The following is an 18,163-nucleotide window of genomic DNA, read 5'->3' as shown; positions in this document are numbered from 1 at the left end:
CACTGTCCATCAACCCTCCAGTCATGGCTTTGTGGGGATCTGCAGGGCACCCAACAATCCAGAGGGCAAAGGACGACAACAGGTCGCAGAACTTGGAGGGAAGAAGTGGTGTCTGGCAAGAAGAGAACATTGATTTTACAATGTTCAGTGGGAGAATTTATTGACAAGGAGGCTGTGACCTCGCAGATCTCTGGTGAGCTCCTCTCTCCTTCCAAAGCAGCTGCTGTGGAACCAGCTCCATTTGTATGGAACAGAGGAGAAGGGCTTTTCCCAGGTGAGCCATAAGCCCAGGCAGGAGGAGGCTGAACCTCTCCTGCTAATGAAGTTTTGGAGACTGTTTTATGACTTTCCGAAGGAACAAACTGATTGGATCTGCAGAAGGGCTGCAGTCTGTCCAGGTCCTGCCTTACAGCTCTCCAAGAATCCAGGCACTGAGTGTAAAAATTCAGGGTGAGTGACATTAAGTGGGACAAGGGAATATTTAGGAATCACTGATTAATGCAAAGGCCAGACTTTTCCTTGGCAAGAAAACCCAGAGCTGTTCTGAAGCTTAAAAAAGGAGAAATCTCCCAACTTGCCCAACCTGCAGCCGGGAAAACTGTCCCAAATCCACCAGTCTAATGGTGAAATAACAGGAAGCTGCTCATCTGGAGGATGAATACAAAAGTTTATCACGTACTGGGGGATGCAACCATGCCACCAAATCAAGAAACCTCCAAAAGCAGACACAGCTCTTCCCATTCTACTGCAGCCTCCCGAGTCTGGAGTGTTGCTGTTTGTGACACATCAAAGTGGACGTGGCCTCCCTGTTTTATTGAGGAGCAGCATCAGAATAGGGTCTTAAGAACTTGAGGCAGCCAAGGATTTCCAGCAGGTGTTTGAGACCCCCAAGTGATGTGTTTGAGACCCATCAAACGTGGGTGCTGTGCTGCCTCTCCATGTCACACAGTACCCTGACTCACATTTTCATCACTGAATAAAATGCAGATTTTCTGACTACGAGAGCTTCTGAATTACTAAAAGGACACTGTGAACCTAAGAAAGAAAGTCTGCACACTCCCTTCCCTCAGGACAAAAGGAACATCCAGAAGATAATGGAGCTTTATCTACACACAGTACTAACTCTGAGGATTTAAAATGTCCCGACCCCAAGCTGCGACCTGTACACACCGTCCCAGTCCTTCCTGGACTGACAGATATTTTATTGCCCTGAAGGAGCCTTGTGGTGGCACCTACCTTGGTGATTTTAAGGAACTTGGTGGGGTCCAGCACTCTGCTGTTCTTTGCCCCCTGCACAGTGTTCCAGCCGCCTTCGTCGACCCGTGGGACACCTGAGGGTGACAAACAGAACCCTCCTCAGCTCATCCCGCTGCTCCGCCGGCAGGGCCCTGCTCAGCAACGTCTGTCCCGCTGACATGACACAACCAGCCTGCCTGCCTGTGTTCCCACAAAACAGCCTTGACACAAAAGCTTTCTCTCCTTTCAAGGGCTGCTTTTGGAAGGGATGGTTCCTGGCTGGATTCCTCTGCATTCCTGCAGATGCTGCACGTTCACGAGCTCACGGAAGGAGCAGGTGAGATGCCTTCCCTGACCAGAGCCTCACTCACCCCACACATTCCTGCAGTGCTTGGCAGGTCTGACATGGAGCCCCTCAGGCCAGGTTCCTCACCTTCTCCTGGTGTCACTTTCAGGATAATTAAAGTCTACATTATTTTCTTTACGCCCTGTTTTCAAAGCACTTTCATTTGACAATCCTTAGTATTAAAGAATCCCCAAAATTACTTTCTCCTTGCCCTGCTCTGTCCCAGACTTTATTTTCCCAGTCACTCCAAATTCATCTTCAGGTAGTGCCCTGAGGGCCAGGAGCAGTTTAAGCCAAGACACTCCCTCATGCAGAGTCAGCACCTCACGACTGTAACAGCTGAAGACAACACGGTTACTCCTGAAATGAGATGTTTTTCTCTTGAAATGAGACTCTGCAGTGTTATGAGAATGGATGGCAAATCTGACTCCCAAGTAGTAACTTGTTAGAACAGATTTCTGGCAGCCTGTCACAAAATCAAACATGGTTTGAATGAATGGAAAACTTAAGCACTGTTGGCCTGTGGTTGACTGTTTTCACCCATGGGATTTGCCCCTGAAAATCCCCACAGCCAATCCATGGCAAATCTGTTCCTTTTCCAGCCTCTGCCACAATCAGGCCCCAATTCCCTTTGCTCATTACGCTTGGGAAAAAAAAACAACACCAGATTTTTTCCTTTTATGTGGGATTCCCTCTAAGGCCACAGGGTGTGAAATGAGTGAAAGGAGCAGCCAACTTGGCTTTCACTTTACCTGGTCTCCTCTTGTCTTTGGTCATGAGTTGTTGCACCTTCCTCTGTTCTTCCTGCTCTTCAATCTTGGCTTCTTTATGGATCTGCTCGATGGTCTTGGGGCCCTGGTCTGCTCTCCGTGACACCCAGTTGCACTGGGGAAGAAGCAAAAAAAACCAAACACGTGCTCAGGGAAACTTCCAGGGGAGCATCAAACGTGGGGAATTTGAACATTGGGAACGAGGCCTCATCCTCCCACCCTTGCCATGCCTTAGAGGGGCTGGAGAAAATCCTGTGGAGCTGGGACATGTTATGGACATGGTTATCCCAGCACCAGAGAGCAAAGCCCTGTGCTCAGGTAGAGAATGCAGTGAGACCTGACTGAGCTCAAGACATGTCAACCCCCAGACTGCACATTCCCAGCTTCCCACTCATTCAAGGTTCAGAGGAAAGAGAAGAGCTGCTGTCACTCTATGACTGACACTCTTGGTGGGAGCCTTTCCATCAAGCCTGAGGGGAAAAAATGAAACCTTGAAAATAAAAAAAGCAAAAAGTGACTGATTTTAAGTGGAGACAGTGCTTTGCCAATCCAGGAATGGTGATGGCTGAGACAGGAATCCTGCAGAGAGGGGCAGCTGTCACTCCAAAAACACTTTCCCTGCTCGATGTGTCTTTTCAGCCATGCACTGCTCAGACCCTTCCAGCCCTGGAATGACCATGCTGTCCCTTATCTTGCTGCAGCCTCATTACAGCTCTTGGGGCAATTATCTACCTGCAGCCAAAATGGTGACTTCAGCCTCCACACAACCCAAAACAGGTCCCCTGGGGGAAAAATCACAGGTGCTGGGAAGGTTTGTTCCACCCGTGGTCACGTCTTCACCTGCACAGCGTGGGGGCCCTGTGCACCACACAAGTACTGACCATGGCACCAGGACAACATGGAGACATCTCCTGGCTTTGAACAGCCAGACTTTGGGGAGAAGGGGAACAGATCTCCCCCCAACATCCTACTTCAGCTGTGAATCCCTGCTCTTGCATGAGAGCTTATCCAGTCTGGATATGGAAGGGAACATGACAGACTGGCAGGAGAGCTGGGCATGTTCACCTGGAGAAGGGAAGGCTGAGGGAGAGCTCAGAGCCCCTTCCAGGGCCTAAAGGGGCTCCAGGAGAGCTGGAGAGGGACTTTGGACAAGGGGGAATGGCTTCCCACTGCCAGAGGGCAGGGTTAGATGGGACATTGGGAAGAAATTCTTCCCCGTGAGGGTGGGGAGGCCCTGGCACAGGGTGCCCAGAGAAGCTGTGGCTGCCCCTGGATCCCTGGAAGTGTCCAAGGCCAGGCTGGATGGGGCTTGGAGCAGCCTGGGACAGTGGGAGGTATCCCTGTCCGTGGCAGGGGGTGGAATGAGATGATCCTTAAGGTCCCTTCTAACCCAAACCAGTCTGAGCTTCCATGATTTCATGCTTTTCCTCACTGGAGTTGTGACCTACCAGCCTTAGGTCTATTACATCCTGAAGCATGAATCGAATCCTTGAGGAGGTTTTCCTCTCTTTCACAATCTTCTCCATCTGATTAAAATACTGGTCCATGCGGGGCTAGACAAGAAAAACAGCATCATCAGTGTTGTGGAGAAAAATGAAAATACTCCCTTGAGGGGCACCCAGCTGCTCCTGCATTCCCGTGCTGGAAACATCAGGGGACACAGGGCTGCTCCCCAGAGAGCTGAGTGCTGGGTCTTGTACACTCCTCCAGGATGGATTGGAGGGTGCACAGGGCAGCATGTGCAGGAAATGAGGCGCAAGTGTGCAGGCACGCACTTTCTCTGGGTTTTCAATTACTCAAACAATGAATGCCCTCTGCACTTACATAATAAACATGACATCCATTGAAAATATATCTCATTCTGAGCTCCCCCTCCTCAAATCAGCTTGTGTGCTCACCTCAGCCCAAGAAAAACTGGCTCAGGAAACAAAATGGGTACAAAACCAGCCTAAGACACATCACTGCACGGTTTACCCCCCAAGCTGTCTGAGCCAGGCCAGGCTGAGCAGCAGCTCTGGGTCTCTCTACAAGAACAGTTTAATGGACTTGGAGTGGGAAAAAACCCCACAAACTCCTCCTCATCCAGAAAAATCACGATGTAGTAGAATCCCAATAGGTTCACACTAAGACATGAAAGCAGAGAAGCTCCTGTTAGGTTTAAATTTGGCTCACCAAGCTCTAAACAGCCTTTTTCTCAAAATAGGGCCTCTGGTTGTTTCAAACCAAGAGTTTCAGAGCACTTTTCTATAGTGTTTCCCTGTCTCTGCACTAAAAACCAGCTAAACCCTTGTCCTTGTAGTTAAACAAACAAGAAAAAGCCCATTAAAGTTTGTGTCTGGCCTTGCCTTGGAAAGTTCCAGCTCTGGGAGCAAATGTTTCCAAATGTAGGGATCATGGGGAAATATTACCAATGGACTTATTTCAGAAGTTTTAATTAAACTATGACTAACAGTTCAGCTTCAACAAAAACACACAATAAAGTGTCTACCCCATTAAGAAGGATTCTCTCAGTCTTGATAGAAATAACCAAACCCAAAGAGAGGACAGAGGCATCTGGAATTGCTCCCTTGCTCCGTGCCCCACCATGCCCCGCTCGAGGATGCAGGACCAGCAGAGCCCCAAAATGTTGGCTTTTACAGTGCTCAAAAAGACCAAAACAGCATCCAGGCCTCATCCAGCCTGACCTCAGCTTGGAATTCAGACCTGGTTTTCTTCCCAAAGCACACGGAGAAACTGAATCCCATGCTGGTGCCATGCCTGGTGCTGCGTTCACAGCATGGGATGTTTAGCCTGGGGATTGCTGATAAAACCACGTTGTTTTGGTCAATGCTCACAGAACAATCTGGGAAATTCCTTCCCCTTAAGGCTCAGGATTGATTCCTGAGATCCAGCGTGTGGAGAGGGAACTCCCTGCCCTGGGCAGCTGAACACAATTAGCTCCGTTTGTTTCCAGAGCCGAGTCCCACTGATTCCTGGCAAAACCCTGGAGTTTTGCATCCCAAGCCTGATTTTTGTGAAGGAGCAGCAGATTGTCTGTGCCAAGAGAAGCTCTTGGAGTGCTCTGTGCTCCGTGCTACAGATACATTTGCTGAAAAACGGGGAGGAGGATGCAGGATCGCTGTGGTGGCAGAACAGCTGCCACATCCCAGCACAACTGGAGACAAGGGATGACACAAAATAAAGGCACCCCCGAGGCTCAGGCAGGAGTTTGGACTGGTTAATGAGGGTGTTTTAGATTTCATCTGAACAACACATTAAATGGTGGCTTCTGTAGGTAACATAAACCTTCAACCGGAAATATTCATGTTTTGGGAACTACAGAGAGAGAGGGACATTCAACTTGGAAAAAGTAAATGTTGAGCATTTCTGGGCTGTGTGTTTGGATAAAATCTTTGGAAACAACAACTGGAGAACACTGTTGAAAATGACACAGACTCTATTACAGAGCAGGGAGCGAGGCCAGGTCATGACGAAACATCCACAGAGGAGTGGATGATTTCCTCATGCCATATGGAAATTCCTGAAGAAAAAACAAATCTTCAAATAAAAACACCCCACACCCATTTTTCCAGCCCTGCCCAGAGAGCCTCATCCCTCGCTCCCATTCCTGCCCCACCTTTGCCTTCTCAAAGTCCAGGTCCTTGCCAATGGTTGTGAGCAGGCGGCAAAGGCACTCGAGGGACTCCTCGTCGTGGTTTTTCAGCAGCTTCACCACGCAGTCGTGCATGATGGCCTCTGTCAGCATCTTCAGCTTGAAAAGCTCACCGATGAATTTTATATTCCCAATGGATCTCCGCCGGGCTTTGTCCTTGGCCTCTTCCAGCTCATCGTGGAGCCGCGTCTTCTCCTCTGGCTGTAAAACAGGAAAACAGCTCTGCGAAACCATGTTCCCAGTGCACAGAACTCTTTGAAAGATCCAGTTTTATGTTCATAGACACTGTTCACTCTTTTCCTCCTAAAGCCCTGAAAGATGCTGGTACAAACCCACTGTCAAGGCAAATATTTTTTGGTATCCTCAGGCACAGTGACAGAATGAAAGTCTCAACTCCGGAATCCCCCCAGATCAACTGCTGTCTCAAAAGGAAATAATTTTCTGAGGGAACTCTAAGAACTTATGGAGAAAAACACCACTTACAGTGGTGGCAGCTTCGAGTTCTTTCTGCTTCTTTTCAAAGACATCGTCGTCAGCCTTGTCCTTTTCAAATTCCTTCTGGCAGCGATTTAACAGCAACTTACGGAAATTTACTGTGCTCCCAGGTTTGTCTGCCATGGGCACTTTCAGCTGGAGTGAGAAGGAAGAAAAACATCAGCAGAAATAGGGATAAACTCCACAGAGGAGGGGTCAGCCATAACTATTTTGCTCTTCATGTTGAGCTGTGTGGCTCCGCACAGCTGTGAAAGAGAAGCCTCATGTCAGGATTTCCAGTGGAGTTTTACATTGCAGATATAAAGTCACACTCCAAACTTGGCTGACACCACCTCTGCCCGGGGATGGATTACCTTTCCATCCACAGGATCCCTTAAAAACAACTCCTGCTTAAAACCGCTCCTGTTCTGTGCTGCAGGCTTAAGCTGTATTCCTTCATTGCATGTCATGAAGGACCTGGGGAAAAGGGGGTTATTTTGTCCCAAATTCACCCTCTGAGAATGATCTGTGCAAAGCCCGGCTCATCTTGGGCTCCCTTGGAAACGACAGACACAGAAGGGTGGGGAGGCCCTGGCACAGGGTGCCCAGAGAAGCTGTGGCTGCCCCTGGATCCCTGGAAGTGTCCAAGGCCAGGCTGGATGGGGCTTGGAGCAGCCTGGGACAGTGGAAGGTGTCCCTGCCCATGGCATGGAGTGCAATGAGAAGAGCTTTAAGTTCCCTTTCCCACCTATACCATTCCATGCTTCCGTGATTTTCTGAACTTCCCAAATCGCATCTCGTGACCAGGTGGAGCAGAGTCCTCAACTCCCAACAACAACTGCTCCCTCAAATCCCTCCGCCTCGGGCACGGCCAACAAATACTCCACATTAACTATTCTCACTTACACTCAGAACAAACACTTAACTCTGCTCTCCCCGGGTTCTGTCACTGCCCACCAGCCCGTGGGGTGCTGTGCTGAACACTGCCCAGAGGAGTTCCCGAGCTGCAGGCGGCTCTTACCGTCACCAGGCACCGGCACATGTTGGCGTACGCCACCGAGAAGCTGGGCTCGTCGATGGCCTTCTCGAAGACCAGGTCGATGACTCCCTTCAGCCTCTCCTCTGTGTCCACCGTCAGGTCTGTCACCTGCTTCATGAGCTGGTTGAACATCTGGGGCGTCAGCTTGTTCAAGATGCTTCGTACCTTGCGGAACAGCTCCTGAATGACAGAGCATTGAAGTTCAGGCACAAGGGGTGCAGGGGGATTTCAGGAACAAGCCAGGATGCTTCTTACAGGGGAATGGAGACATCCTGTAGGAATGTCTGGGAAGCTGAGTGACACACCACGTTTCTGCACAGCCCAACCCCACTTCTCACTTGGCTACCAAAGACCAAGGCTGCAGGGCAGGAGTTCTGGAAATGCCCAAGTGCTTTTGTCAAGTGCAACAGAGGCACAAAGCCCTCCCGGTCAGAAAAACTCTTCTTTATATCAGTTTAATCCATGAGATACAGATTAACAGGGAGTGGCCTGTCTCCTTCAGCCAGACGTAACCAACCCCTCCTAAAATTCACTTTAAGGCACTTTATTTTTTCCTATCCAGGATGACAATGAGGCCAGCAATGCCACCATTAGCTCCAAAACCAGAATTCCAGTGTCCTTCAAGACCATCCCAACTTATCCTACAAATTACAAGCTTGATCACCAGACAAACACCTCCTCCCAGAGCAGCTGTCCCACGGAGGAGAGGAGAGGGAGAAGGACAGAGGGAGCTTCAGACAGCACTGTTGGGCTGGGCAGGACCAACTGAGGGATTTCACAGAGGAACCTCAGTCTTGGTGAGGATTCAGTGCAGAAATGTGGTCTAAAAGGGGATGAAAAGCAAGTTCTATGCTGGGAATGTAGGGCTGTTTGCTTTAGAACGGAGACAGAAATATTCCAGTAAAACAGCAGTAGAAAAGCAATCTTGGAAGAGAGGTAGGACGTTGTCTGGTGTTCTCTGCTTAATATATAGGACTAGCATTTAAACTCCAGGTCAAGAATAAACATACAAAAAATACCATCAAGGTAGGGGAAAGCTGGGATTCCAACTGAACTTCACTGCCCTCTTTCACTGTGACACAAGAGGGAAGGCAAATTACCATTACCTGGTGCAGCTGCTGCACCCTCAGGCCTGCTTTCGCTCTCACCTGGGTTTTGACGTTTTCGGGGTCCTCCGTTTGGTTTTCCCTCTTCAGGCTCGGCTTCCAGGCGTTCTCTGCCTTCTTCAGGTGCACATCCTCCTTCACACACACAGTGATGATCTTCCTGGGCTCCCTCCTCTGGCCCGGCTGAGATCTCCTCGGTCCAACATTCAACAACTAGGACAAAAACATTCCCTGTTATATCCCACTTTAAGCTCACATGGGGTAACACGCTGCAGGGCAAACGCCAACACCCGCTGACGGCACCACTGGCCACCAGCACGCCCTGCTGGGACACCAGGAGTCCCTCTGGCCCGACACTGCTCCGGGCTGGTCACAGAACACGGAGACACCAAACACGTTTCTCTGGGCAGCTTTTCCCAACAGAGAGATGGGATGACTCTGCCTACACGATCTGGCAGCGCTCCAGGTGCTGCTACAGCAGGGCAGAACTGAACCCCACTGGCCTAAAGTGCCTCTTGGCAGTCAGAAACTGCATAACTGAGACACCACAGCGAAGGTGTGGAAGAATTCAGCCCTTACAGGTGTATTTCAAACATGCCATCCCAAGCACTTAGGCAATGATAAATCAGCAGCTCTGCCAGAAATGTTAAGTTTTACTGGAGATTGCTTCCAACAGAGCCATTTTGAAACGGGAATTACGTAAAACATACTGAAGGAGTATCACTGCAGCTCCTGCACTGTAAAAATATGGATCCTAGCAGATGTGGGGACAAACTCTGGGTGGTTCCACAAAAGAAAGGGAATCAGGGTGCTTTGGAACTGCACCAAGCACTTCTGCAATCCTGTGTAACGTGATGCTCCTCCTGAACAAATGAGGCACAAAACCTGCCACAGCCAGGGAGTTTTTCAATGTACAACTGGTAGGGCACAAGACACCCCCAAAGCTCCTCTTCATCATCTGGGGGCTTCTGATTAAGGACTAAAGGTACCAGGTGCTGTTGGGAGGTTGTTCTGCCCCCATGCTCTTTCACATTTCTGAACTCATTTATCACAAATGTCCAACCTCAAGGTACAAATTAATGCAGCAAAACTCCATTATCAAACCTGGTACTTCCCACAGCAGTAATTAATCTGCTCAGCAGCCACTTGTGGAAGATGGGCCATTTCAAACACTGCTTTGTTCAACAAAGGGTTCAACGAGCATCAAAAAGGCCAAACCACTGCAGTTATTCAAAGAGCTTCACTGAATAGGAGAAAAGGGCTCTTGGCTGGTGCCTCTTATGTCACACATCAGCCACAAACCTGGGTTTGTGTTACTGAAAGGCAAAATCCTTCTTAAAGGCAGGAGGCAGTTGAACCACTTGCCTTTGACAAGGTAAATGTGTGCAAATGAACACGATCACCAGCAGTGCTGGAGCTCTTGTCTGGGCTTCACTACAGACAACAGCAACAGAGGAAGATGTCAGAAGACGACGACCTCAGGCCACGACCTGCTCTGTGTGCCCAGCGACGCCTGGGAGAGGGCTCCGAGGGGCAGGGTGTCAGTGTGCTCCCCTCAGCTTACTAAGACCCCTGTTCATGTCACCTGGCATGCACAGAAATAGCCCAGCAGCTTATTCAAACTGCATGAGGCACAAGCCCCATGAATGCTGTAATTCACAGAATCATTTATCTTGGAAAAGACCTCCAAGATCATCAAGTCCAACCACTTGCAGCACAACCACACCAGCTGACCACTCCTGAGGAATCAAAAGTGGAACAGGGAGCCTTCAGGATGTTTTTGTGCGTCAGAAACCCTCCTAAAGCAGACACCGAGCTCTCCCTGTGACCCCTCTCTGCTCCCACCCTGAGCCCTGATCGACACCGGTCTGGCACAGCAAGGCCTGATCGCAGCCCCCCCTTCACACACCTCCTCTGGTGTCACACCACTGCACACAGTTCTGCTGCCCAGGCTCTGACCACGCTGCAAACGTGGAGAGAAGAGACCTCCTCCAGCTCAAAACCCAGACAGCGATCTAACAGAAGACGGACTGGTCACAGCCACACGCGCCAGAGCTCACCACACACCTCCTGCCCACGGACAGCTCTGCAACCAGAGCCAGGCTGGAGCGTGCCCTGAAAACCCAAACCTTTGGGCTCATTCTCCCCAGGAACAGGGGCAAAGCCAAGGAGAGGTGACCTGCAGCCACACCATCTCCTGCACAGAGGCAGCCCTGGTCTGAAGGAGCTTCTGAACATGCCAGGCTGTAACACGCAGGGACAGCGTCGCAGAGGCCGGCGCTTCCTCAGGCACGGGTCCATGCAAATGCTCCCTTTTAGCCAACACCCACCCCTGAAGGAGGTGAGGTGACTCCCTTGGAAAACTGAGGGATGCATGGAGCACCAGTGTGTCACGTGTCACCTCCTCACATCCGGCTACCTTTGAGCCCAGACCTTTCAGGCATCAACACAGCAAAGACTTTCTTTGAGACTGTATGTTTTTAATATCTGTGAATAACTGTTCAAAGTGTGTGATTAGGTTTTCAATCAGTGAACAGAAGCCTCCTTTGAAGATGTAATAAAATAATAGATGGATCTAACTTTTAACAGAAACGGTCTAGGGGTCTGGGGTTTCTGGCTCTAGATTTACACAGCAAGTTAAAGAGGTGCCTGAGCTCAGGCCTGGCTTCCTGTAAGCAATGATGGTTCTGGGGCACATTACCAGGTGTTCCTGCATTAATCTGAATGACCTCTCTTCCAGAGGAAGAGGGGGAAAGGAAAGCAGGAAGACACAGGGACAAGGCTCCTGCAGAGGAACCAAAGACTCACAGTAGCACAGCCTGACCTGGTGCTCCCACCCAGGCCACAAGTCACAGAAATGCTTTAGAAACCGTCCAAGGAATTAAGGAAGTGCTTCTCCCTCTACAAGAGCCTTCAAATGCAGATGGTGAAATTGATCTTCGATGGTGGGACAGGTTCTGTCTTCTGGGAACAAGAATTGAGGTGATTTGAGTTTCCATCACCTCTCGAGAAGGACAAAGCAGGCGCATCCTGTGCAGGGACGGATCTGTCCGCTCCAGCCCCACATCTCTGAGTCTGCACCCTCCTCACCCGCCACACTCACCTAACCCTGCCTACACCAAAGAGCCTTCCCAGCTGGATTCTGCCCCTGTGCAATTCCACCCCGGTGCCGCCTGACGTGACATTGGTTAGTGCCAGAAACAGTCATACAACACGTTCAAGCAAAAAGAGGGAGACAAAGACAAAAGCCAAAGAAGCAAAACAAAAGATTCTCAACGTGCCGGAAGCGGTTAGCGCTGAGCTGCTCGACGTTATTTGGGGCAAGGAAGAGGCAGTGGTTTGATGGTTCATGGCATGGCCTGTGCAGAGGTGGGATGGCTGGGGACAGGCAGTGCACACGCAGGGGTTGCCATGCGTCACAGGAGGGGAACGTCTGGCATTGCTGGGGCTCAGAACCCTCTGATCCTACAACCGCCGGCGTCGAGGACAGGCTGGTTAAACCACGTCACCTTCCAGCCCTCCTCCAGAACAAGGCAAAGAGAGGCTCTGCTCTGCAAAGGCGCAAATGTAAGATGTATGTTATGTGCTGAATGCTCCAAATGAACGGGGTAAGCGGGACTTACCTTTTCTCCCCCTTTCCACAGGTCTGCAAAGTGCAGACCCTCGCGGATCCCGCTCAGGCCAACGTCCCAGCATGCCCTCAGCTGGTGATGTCCCACCCACCACTGAAGACTGCCTAGAGGGGTACAATGCAAGTCTTGTTTCGGTTTTTTTTAAACAAGGTTGCACCTTTTTGTAAAGTTTTCTGCCAGTCGTTCTTTATCAACAGTGGGCATTGGGAAAAAAGGCAACTCTACAAAAAGGTGCAAAGTCTGGGGGGAGAGGGGGGGATTTGGCTTACCCCTATCGGCAGGTTCCTCAATGGTGGGTGAGGCGAGACCAAGAGAGGGCATGCTGGGGGCCCGCACCGAGCCAGGGAGGGCAATCCAGGGGTGCTCTGCACTTTGCAGGCCTGCGGAGAGACAAAGAGCGACAGGCGCGTTACCCGGACGCCAAAGGGCTCGCGACACTCAGCACACGACAGGAGAGAAGGCGCCGCAGCACAACCTGCGCGCCCCAAACAGGGGAAGCACCGGCGACTGCACGAGGTTTTGTGGACCAGGTGATGCTCCAAGAGAAACAGTGGCCCCTGAGGCAGCTCCAAGACACGGATGTGCACCTCGGAACTGAGGCAGCGGCCACGAGGCTGCTCCCAAACCAGAAATATTACATTGACCCAAAACTGCTGGGTCTGACTCCTGGAAACGTGCACACTTGGAAGTCGGGGTGATTCAGGGAACTCTTCTGGAACCAGCAGGTTTGAAAGATCCACGATGGCTGTGTCGTTAGACACATCCAGATGGACACAGCAGAAGCAGCTCAATAGCTGAAAGTCAGTGATTGCCCCTAACGGCGGCAGCGTCCTCCTCCAGCGGCACTGACGGGGTGGCACGTGCTGGGGGCACCTGTGCCCCGGGCAAAGACATGGCAGAGGCACGAGTGAAGAAGTGATTTCAGAGCGTGGGCAAACCCAGACACAGGGAAAAGAAGGGAAAGTGAAAGAAAAGCAGCAGAAAAGGTGGGAAAACGAGGAATGAAGTGACCAAAGCAACACAGGGAAGCACAGAGAAAGCAGGAACACAAAGTGCTGGGTACATTTTGTTTGTTAGTAGAATCTCCTTGCTCTGTTGGCGTGTTTTGCAGCGCAGCCTCCCAGGCTGACACGCCGGCGCCGGGTTTGTTGTACGACGAACGTGCGACCGCACACGCGACTGCCGGGTCCGGGTGTGGAAACGCTTCCACCCTCTCACACAGGGAAACGGGAAGGAGATTGAACCCTTCCCAACCAATACGTACCAGTGACAAACATCCACAACCATTTCCAATTTCCCCAAGTTTTGTCAGCCAAGCAAACATCATCCCTGCATTCATCCTGACAAAGCCAGAACCACCGGAACACCGGAAGAGGCCCAAAAGCCTGAGGAGGGATTTTATCACTGTTAAGGCCACTTTTTAAATGAGCAAGTTGGTATAAACTCACACTTCCAGACACGTTTCTTCCCCCGGGGGCTTGCCTCCCAAAATCAGCAAAGGCCGGTGTGAAGTCGGGGCCTCGTGGCAGGATCCGGGGGTCCAGAGTCCTCAGTGGCAATTTTGGCTGATTGATCTGTGCCGGGAGCAGAGCACACAAACAGGGGCTGCTCAAGGGTGCTGAGCTACCAAAGGTCATGCAATCTACAGACAACCTCTGCTAAACCATAATAGCCATATTTAACATCCAAATTAAAGCTTTTAACAAACTGCTCAAGTTTTAGGCATTCACACAACTAAAAATAAGCATTTAATTTAAAATACATCTTCTGCAGGTGACTACTGAGGAAATAGATGGAGTTCAGAAGCATTTCAAGGCTGAGCAAGAATTATGGAGGATAAAATCATGGTAACACGGGCCCGTCTTGGTCCAGGAGCACAAAACTGCCACCTTCCCTCAAAGCAATGGCTTTTGTGCCAACATGAGAGATGGGCAACTGAGCCCAGGAAGCTCAAACACAGAACAGTGAGAAACAATCATGGGAAAGTAGAAGGTGGATGAAATAATTCTGGGAATAAAGCTGCATTTTACAATTTGCCTGGGTATGAAACTCAGAGTGGAAATGTTTCTGCACACGAGGATCACCCACATCCCCGAGTCTCAAGAGTGAGTCTGTGGTGCTTCCATCAAAGCCAAGGAACTCCCCGGTTCTCAGTGAGAGCAGAACGAGGCCTTGTTGCCAGCACTCAGAAATTCCAAGTGTTCCACTAAGCCCAGACCTCCAGCAGAGACAATCAGCTCTGAGATGAGGCTGGAGAGAAATCCCAGCACTGCCTGGGAATGGAGTTCTTAAAGATCTTTTATTAGATCAGCTTATAAATAGCGAAGAAACTGCTTCAGATCAAAACACAGTTTGCCCAAGAGCTTCTCTCTGCTTTTTAATTGATCTAATAGGTCAATTAATTGATCTAACAGCAGCCACTGCCTCTCCATCCAGCCTTGCTTGGATCCTCAGCTCTTCATGCCTGGCTCATTTTAAATTTTAGTAACAACTTGGTATAACTTATCCAGATAAAGACCATCAAAAATGCTTCAGTTTTAATCATCTGCACACATTCATCAGGCACCAACACCTCTATTTGTAGAATTTTGTGACGAGACCAACTATTCCTGCTTCCCACCAAAAGCCTGCATGGAAATGGCTCAGGAATGAGGCATTAGGGGTCTTTTTTTATATCAAAACCCTGCACATACCTGTTTTATGGGCTCTCCTCTCACCTTGTCGAGCACCACGTCGCTGATGGGAGGCAGACCCTCGGGCTTCTGGACACAGGCAGGCATGAACTGGATATCCAGCAGGAATTCCCGGTCATACTGCTTCTTCCCCTCCGGGTCCAGGGGCTTCCACTGCTCTGTAGGGAGAGAAGTCCCTGAGAGTCACAGGAAACAAACCCTCTGCTCACCCAGACGTGGTTCAGGTAAATCCAAAGGGAAGAGGCTGCTGCAACAGCCTGGGAAATTTCAATTCAAAAAAATTGAAATTGAAAAAAATTTAAAAGATTCAATTAATTTTCATTTTGAAGGGAGAGAGGAGGGGAACAGACGTGGCATTAAAGTGGCATAAACAATGGGGACTGTAGAGCCAGGTCTGGACCAACCACACCCAGGTCTGGTCACTAATTCCAGTTCTAACCCATGTGTCTGACTTTGACTTTCACTCTCCTGGGGGATATGGTGGAATGGGGACAGTTCCCAGTTTCTGCGTGAAAATGGCGAAGGTAAAGTGGTTTGTCTGGTGTAAAAGGAGTCATAATATGGAGTCAAGGAGAGCAGAGCATGGAACAAAAATACCTTTTGAAAATGTGAAACCATGGAGCTGTGAACAACCCAGGCTGGAGACAACAAGTGGAAGCAAGAGAAGCCACAACCACAGGCCATGATCTGGGAATTACAACTTTCCACCTATTTTTCGTGGGGCTTTTTGGGTGTGGAGGACCCCGCCTGGTGAAAATCACCCCATAAAGCTACAGACACTTTAGCAGAAGGAAAATCAGCCTCTGGTGGCCTGGAGATGGGATTTTCAGCACCAGCCACACAGTTTGTTCGAAATTAGGGAAGAAAACATGTTTTATCTAAAGGAAAACATCTGTAGGAGATGCTGCCTTTGGATCTCCCTCATGCCAGACTGCCTTACTCAGTATTTACCAGCCCTCCAGGTATTTATTATTCTTCTATTTCACTCCCTGACCCCCAGCTTTGGACTTTGGGGATCGCACCATCTGCACCCCCGCAGAGGCCACGAGCAGGGACTTATTCCAACTATGGGTTTTAACAACTGGGAACGAAAATACACAGAAGAAATTACAAACTTAGCTCTTTAAGCAGTTTTATTTCTACAGAGCTTCAGGATACAGGGGTGCAGAAATGGTTTGGCTGGATCCTGGCTGGAATTCCTGGCCTGTCCCTGTGTCACACCACCTGTCATTTACCATGGAAAAGCTCCGACACAACAACAAGCACTTTATGTGTAGTTTCCTTCTCCTGGAAAGCTCTCAACGAGCTGTTTTAATGTGAGGAGCAGCTGGGCAGCACCACAAGAACGATCCCCAACGCAGGAAGAGACAGGGATCAAACACACAATTCCTCCAAAAGGCAGAAACTCCCCTTTCTAAAAAGAGTAGAGCTGAAATCGAGGACTACTGCACAAGTCTGATGTGTGTTGCTTTCCCAGGAATCAATCCAACCCCTCCTGCTGAGTGAAAGGACATCTGGACCCAACCGGGATTGTTCTGACTGCATCAAGCTGATGAATTATGGATTAACTTCAGAAGTGCTTGGTTAATGAACTGGTCAGGTACCCTGAGCGTGATGAGCTATCAAGAGGCCTCTGTGTTTCCCCCTCACGATATGATTGAGCTGAATTAAAAAAACGAAAGCAATTGAGGTCTTTGTCAGAACAAAGTGGTGAAGAAACAACCACTGCAGCGGAATCCCTCAATGGTGGTGTTCCTTGCCCACCAGGTTCTCCAGGTCCTTCCTTATTACTATTATTAGACTCTTTAATTTCTGGGCTCCAAAAAATAAGAGTATTTTATGTGGAGGGAGTTTCACTTGAATAAGAAATTGCTTAAAAATTGGGAGCAGCTGAGAAGTTGGTCTCAAGTTCTGTCCAAATGAGGTGGATTAATTGAGGTTCAGGTCTATAAATTACAAAATCTTCATAAATAACAAAAAGGTTAGGTCTTCATAAAATAACAGACACACCCTACAGATATCCTATACCCCAATCAATGGGACTGAGCTGGGCAGTGTCCGGACTGAAAACCACAAACTGTTTATCTTCCTTGCTTTTCTAGAAATCCAAAGACCCAGGTAACTGTTTACCCAGGAAATTAAATCTTTATGAGCACACATATTTGTATTTAGAACCCAATGAGCACTTTCATTTCTTATTTAACCACCTCTTATTTCAGAGGTATATTGGTTCATATGGAATCTCCTGGATGGTTTCCAGCTGTCAATCACACAGGAATCAACTCTCTGCCATTTCCACCATGCTGTAGCCAACATCCAAATGCATAAAATTTTCAAGGAATTAGGGATTTTCTCTTCTCTTGACCATGATCAGCAAGACAAAACCAATTCTCCCCTTTTGCCCCCCTGGAAGATCTCTCAGGGCCTGTTGGGTTGCAGATCTCAGCACAGCTGCACATGGTGAACACTGAATCCCCTTCCAGCCCCACTGGGAACATCCACAGGGATGACGCACAGGGTGTCAGCAGCCCTTCCAGGAGGGAGGCAGAGAAGCAGAGTGGAGCAGGACTTACCTGGTTTGTACTGGTACACAGGCCCCTCTCCGGAGCTCTCCGTGCAACCAGAGTTGGCGTCGGTGCCTTCTCCCTCCGAGACGCTCTCGGCACCGTTCCGCACCAGCTCTGCCTCCTGCTCCCCATTCTCTTCCACAGGTTTCACTGGTTTGAGCTCCAAGGGTTCCCTCTCCAGTTGAAGCCCATGGCTCATTTTCTCCTGGTCGGATTCAAGTACTTTGTCCCCTGAAGGTTCCCCCTCCTCCTTCGGCTGCAGCATGGACAGAAGCAGAGGTTTTGTTAAAAATGCCCCGACAAATTCAATGCACGTGGAACAGCTCTTCATGGATACACACAGCATTTTTGGGAGCAGCAGGAACACAAATGCATCTTACACAGGGATATGGAACACCACACCGAGCCACTGGGTGATTTATTGGCTCACTCCCATGGACAGCCCACTGATCATTAATGGTGTAACTGGAAAGACTCAGCATTGCCCATGAAACCTCCATGGGACTGGATGGAGGGAACTCTTAAGCCATGAGAAATCCCAGCCTGGAAAGACAACTCTGCTTTCTTCCTCTCCTATTATCCATGATAAAGGGATGGTAAAGGGCACGTGGTGCTTGTTTTGGGGGATTCTTCCTTTAAATGCCTGCT

The 18,163-nt window shown here is 49.6% G+C and overlaps 1 protein-coding gene across 1 annotated transcript in view; it reads right to left on the bottom strand.

The window, feature by feature from the left end:
• Nucleotides 1–18,163, bottom strand: part of EIF4G3 (eukaryotic translation initiation factor 4 gamma 3) — a 142,021-nt gene that overhangs the window by 18,137 nt on the left and 105,721 nt on the right. Inside the window, 11 exon segments of the mRNA XM_039565796.1 lie at nucleotides 1,237–1,331; nucleotides 2,335–2,467; nucleotides 3,801–3,905; nucleotides 5,969–6,205; nucleotides 6,488–6,634; nucleotides 7,500–7,697; nucleotides 8,666–8,836; nucleotides 12,525–12,635; nucleotides 13,704–13,829; nucleotides 14,949–15,106; nucleotides 17,522–17,771. Of these exon segments, the coding sequence (XP_039421730.1) occupies nucleotides 1,237–1,331; nucleotides 2,335–2,467; nucleotides 3,801–3,905; nucleotides 5,969–6,205; nucleotides 6,488–6,634; nucleotides 7,500–7,697; nucleotides 8,666–8,836; nucleotides 12,525–12,635; nucleotides 13,704–13,829; nucleotides 14,949–15,106; nucleotides 17,522–17,771 (1,731 nt within the window).

Source organism: Corvus cornix, chromosome 27 (genome assembly GCF_000738735.6).
Source record: "Corvus cornix cornix isolate S_Up_H32 chromosome 27, ASM73873v5, whole genome shotgun sequence".
In the NCBI taxonomy this organism is placed as follows: domain Eukaryota; kingdom Metazoa; phylum Chordata; class Aves; order Passeriformes; family Corvidae; genus Corvus; species Corvus cornix.
Note: the sequence above shows the minus strand (reverse complement) of the source record. Positions and strands in the feature narration are given on the sequence as shown.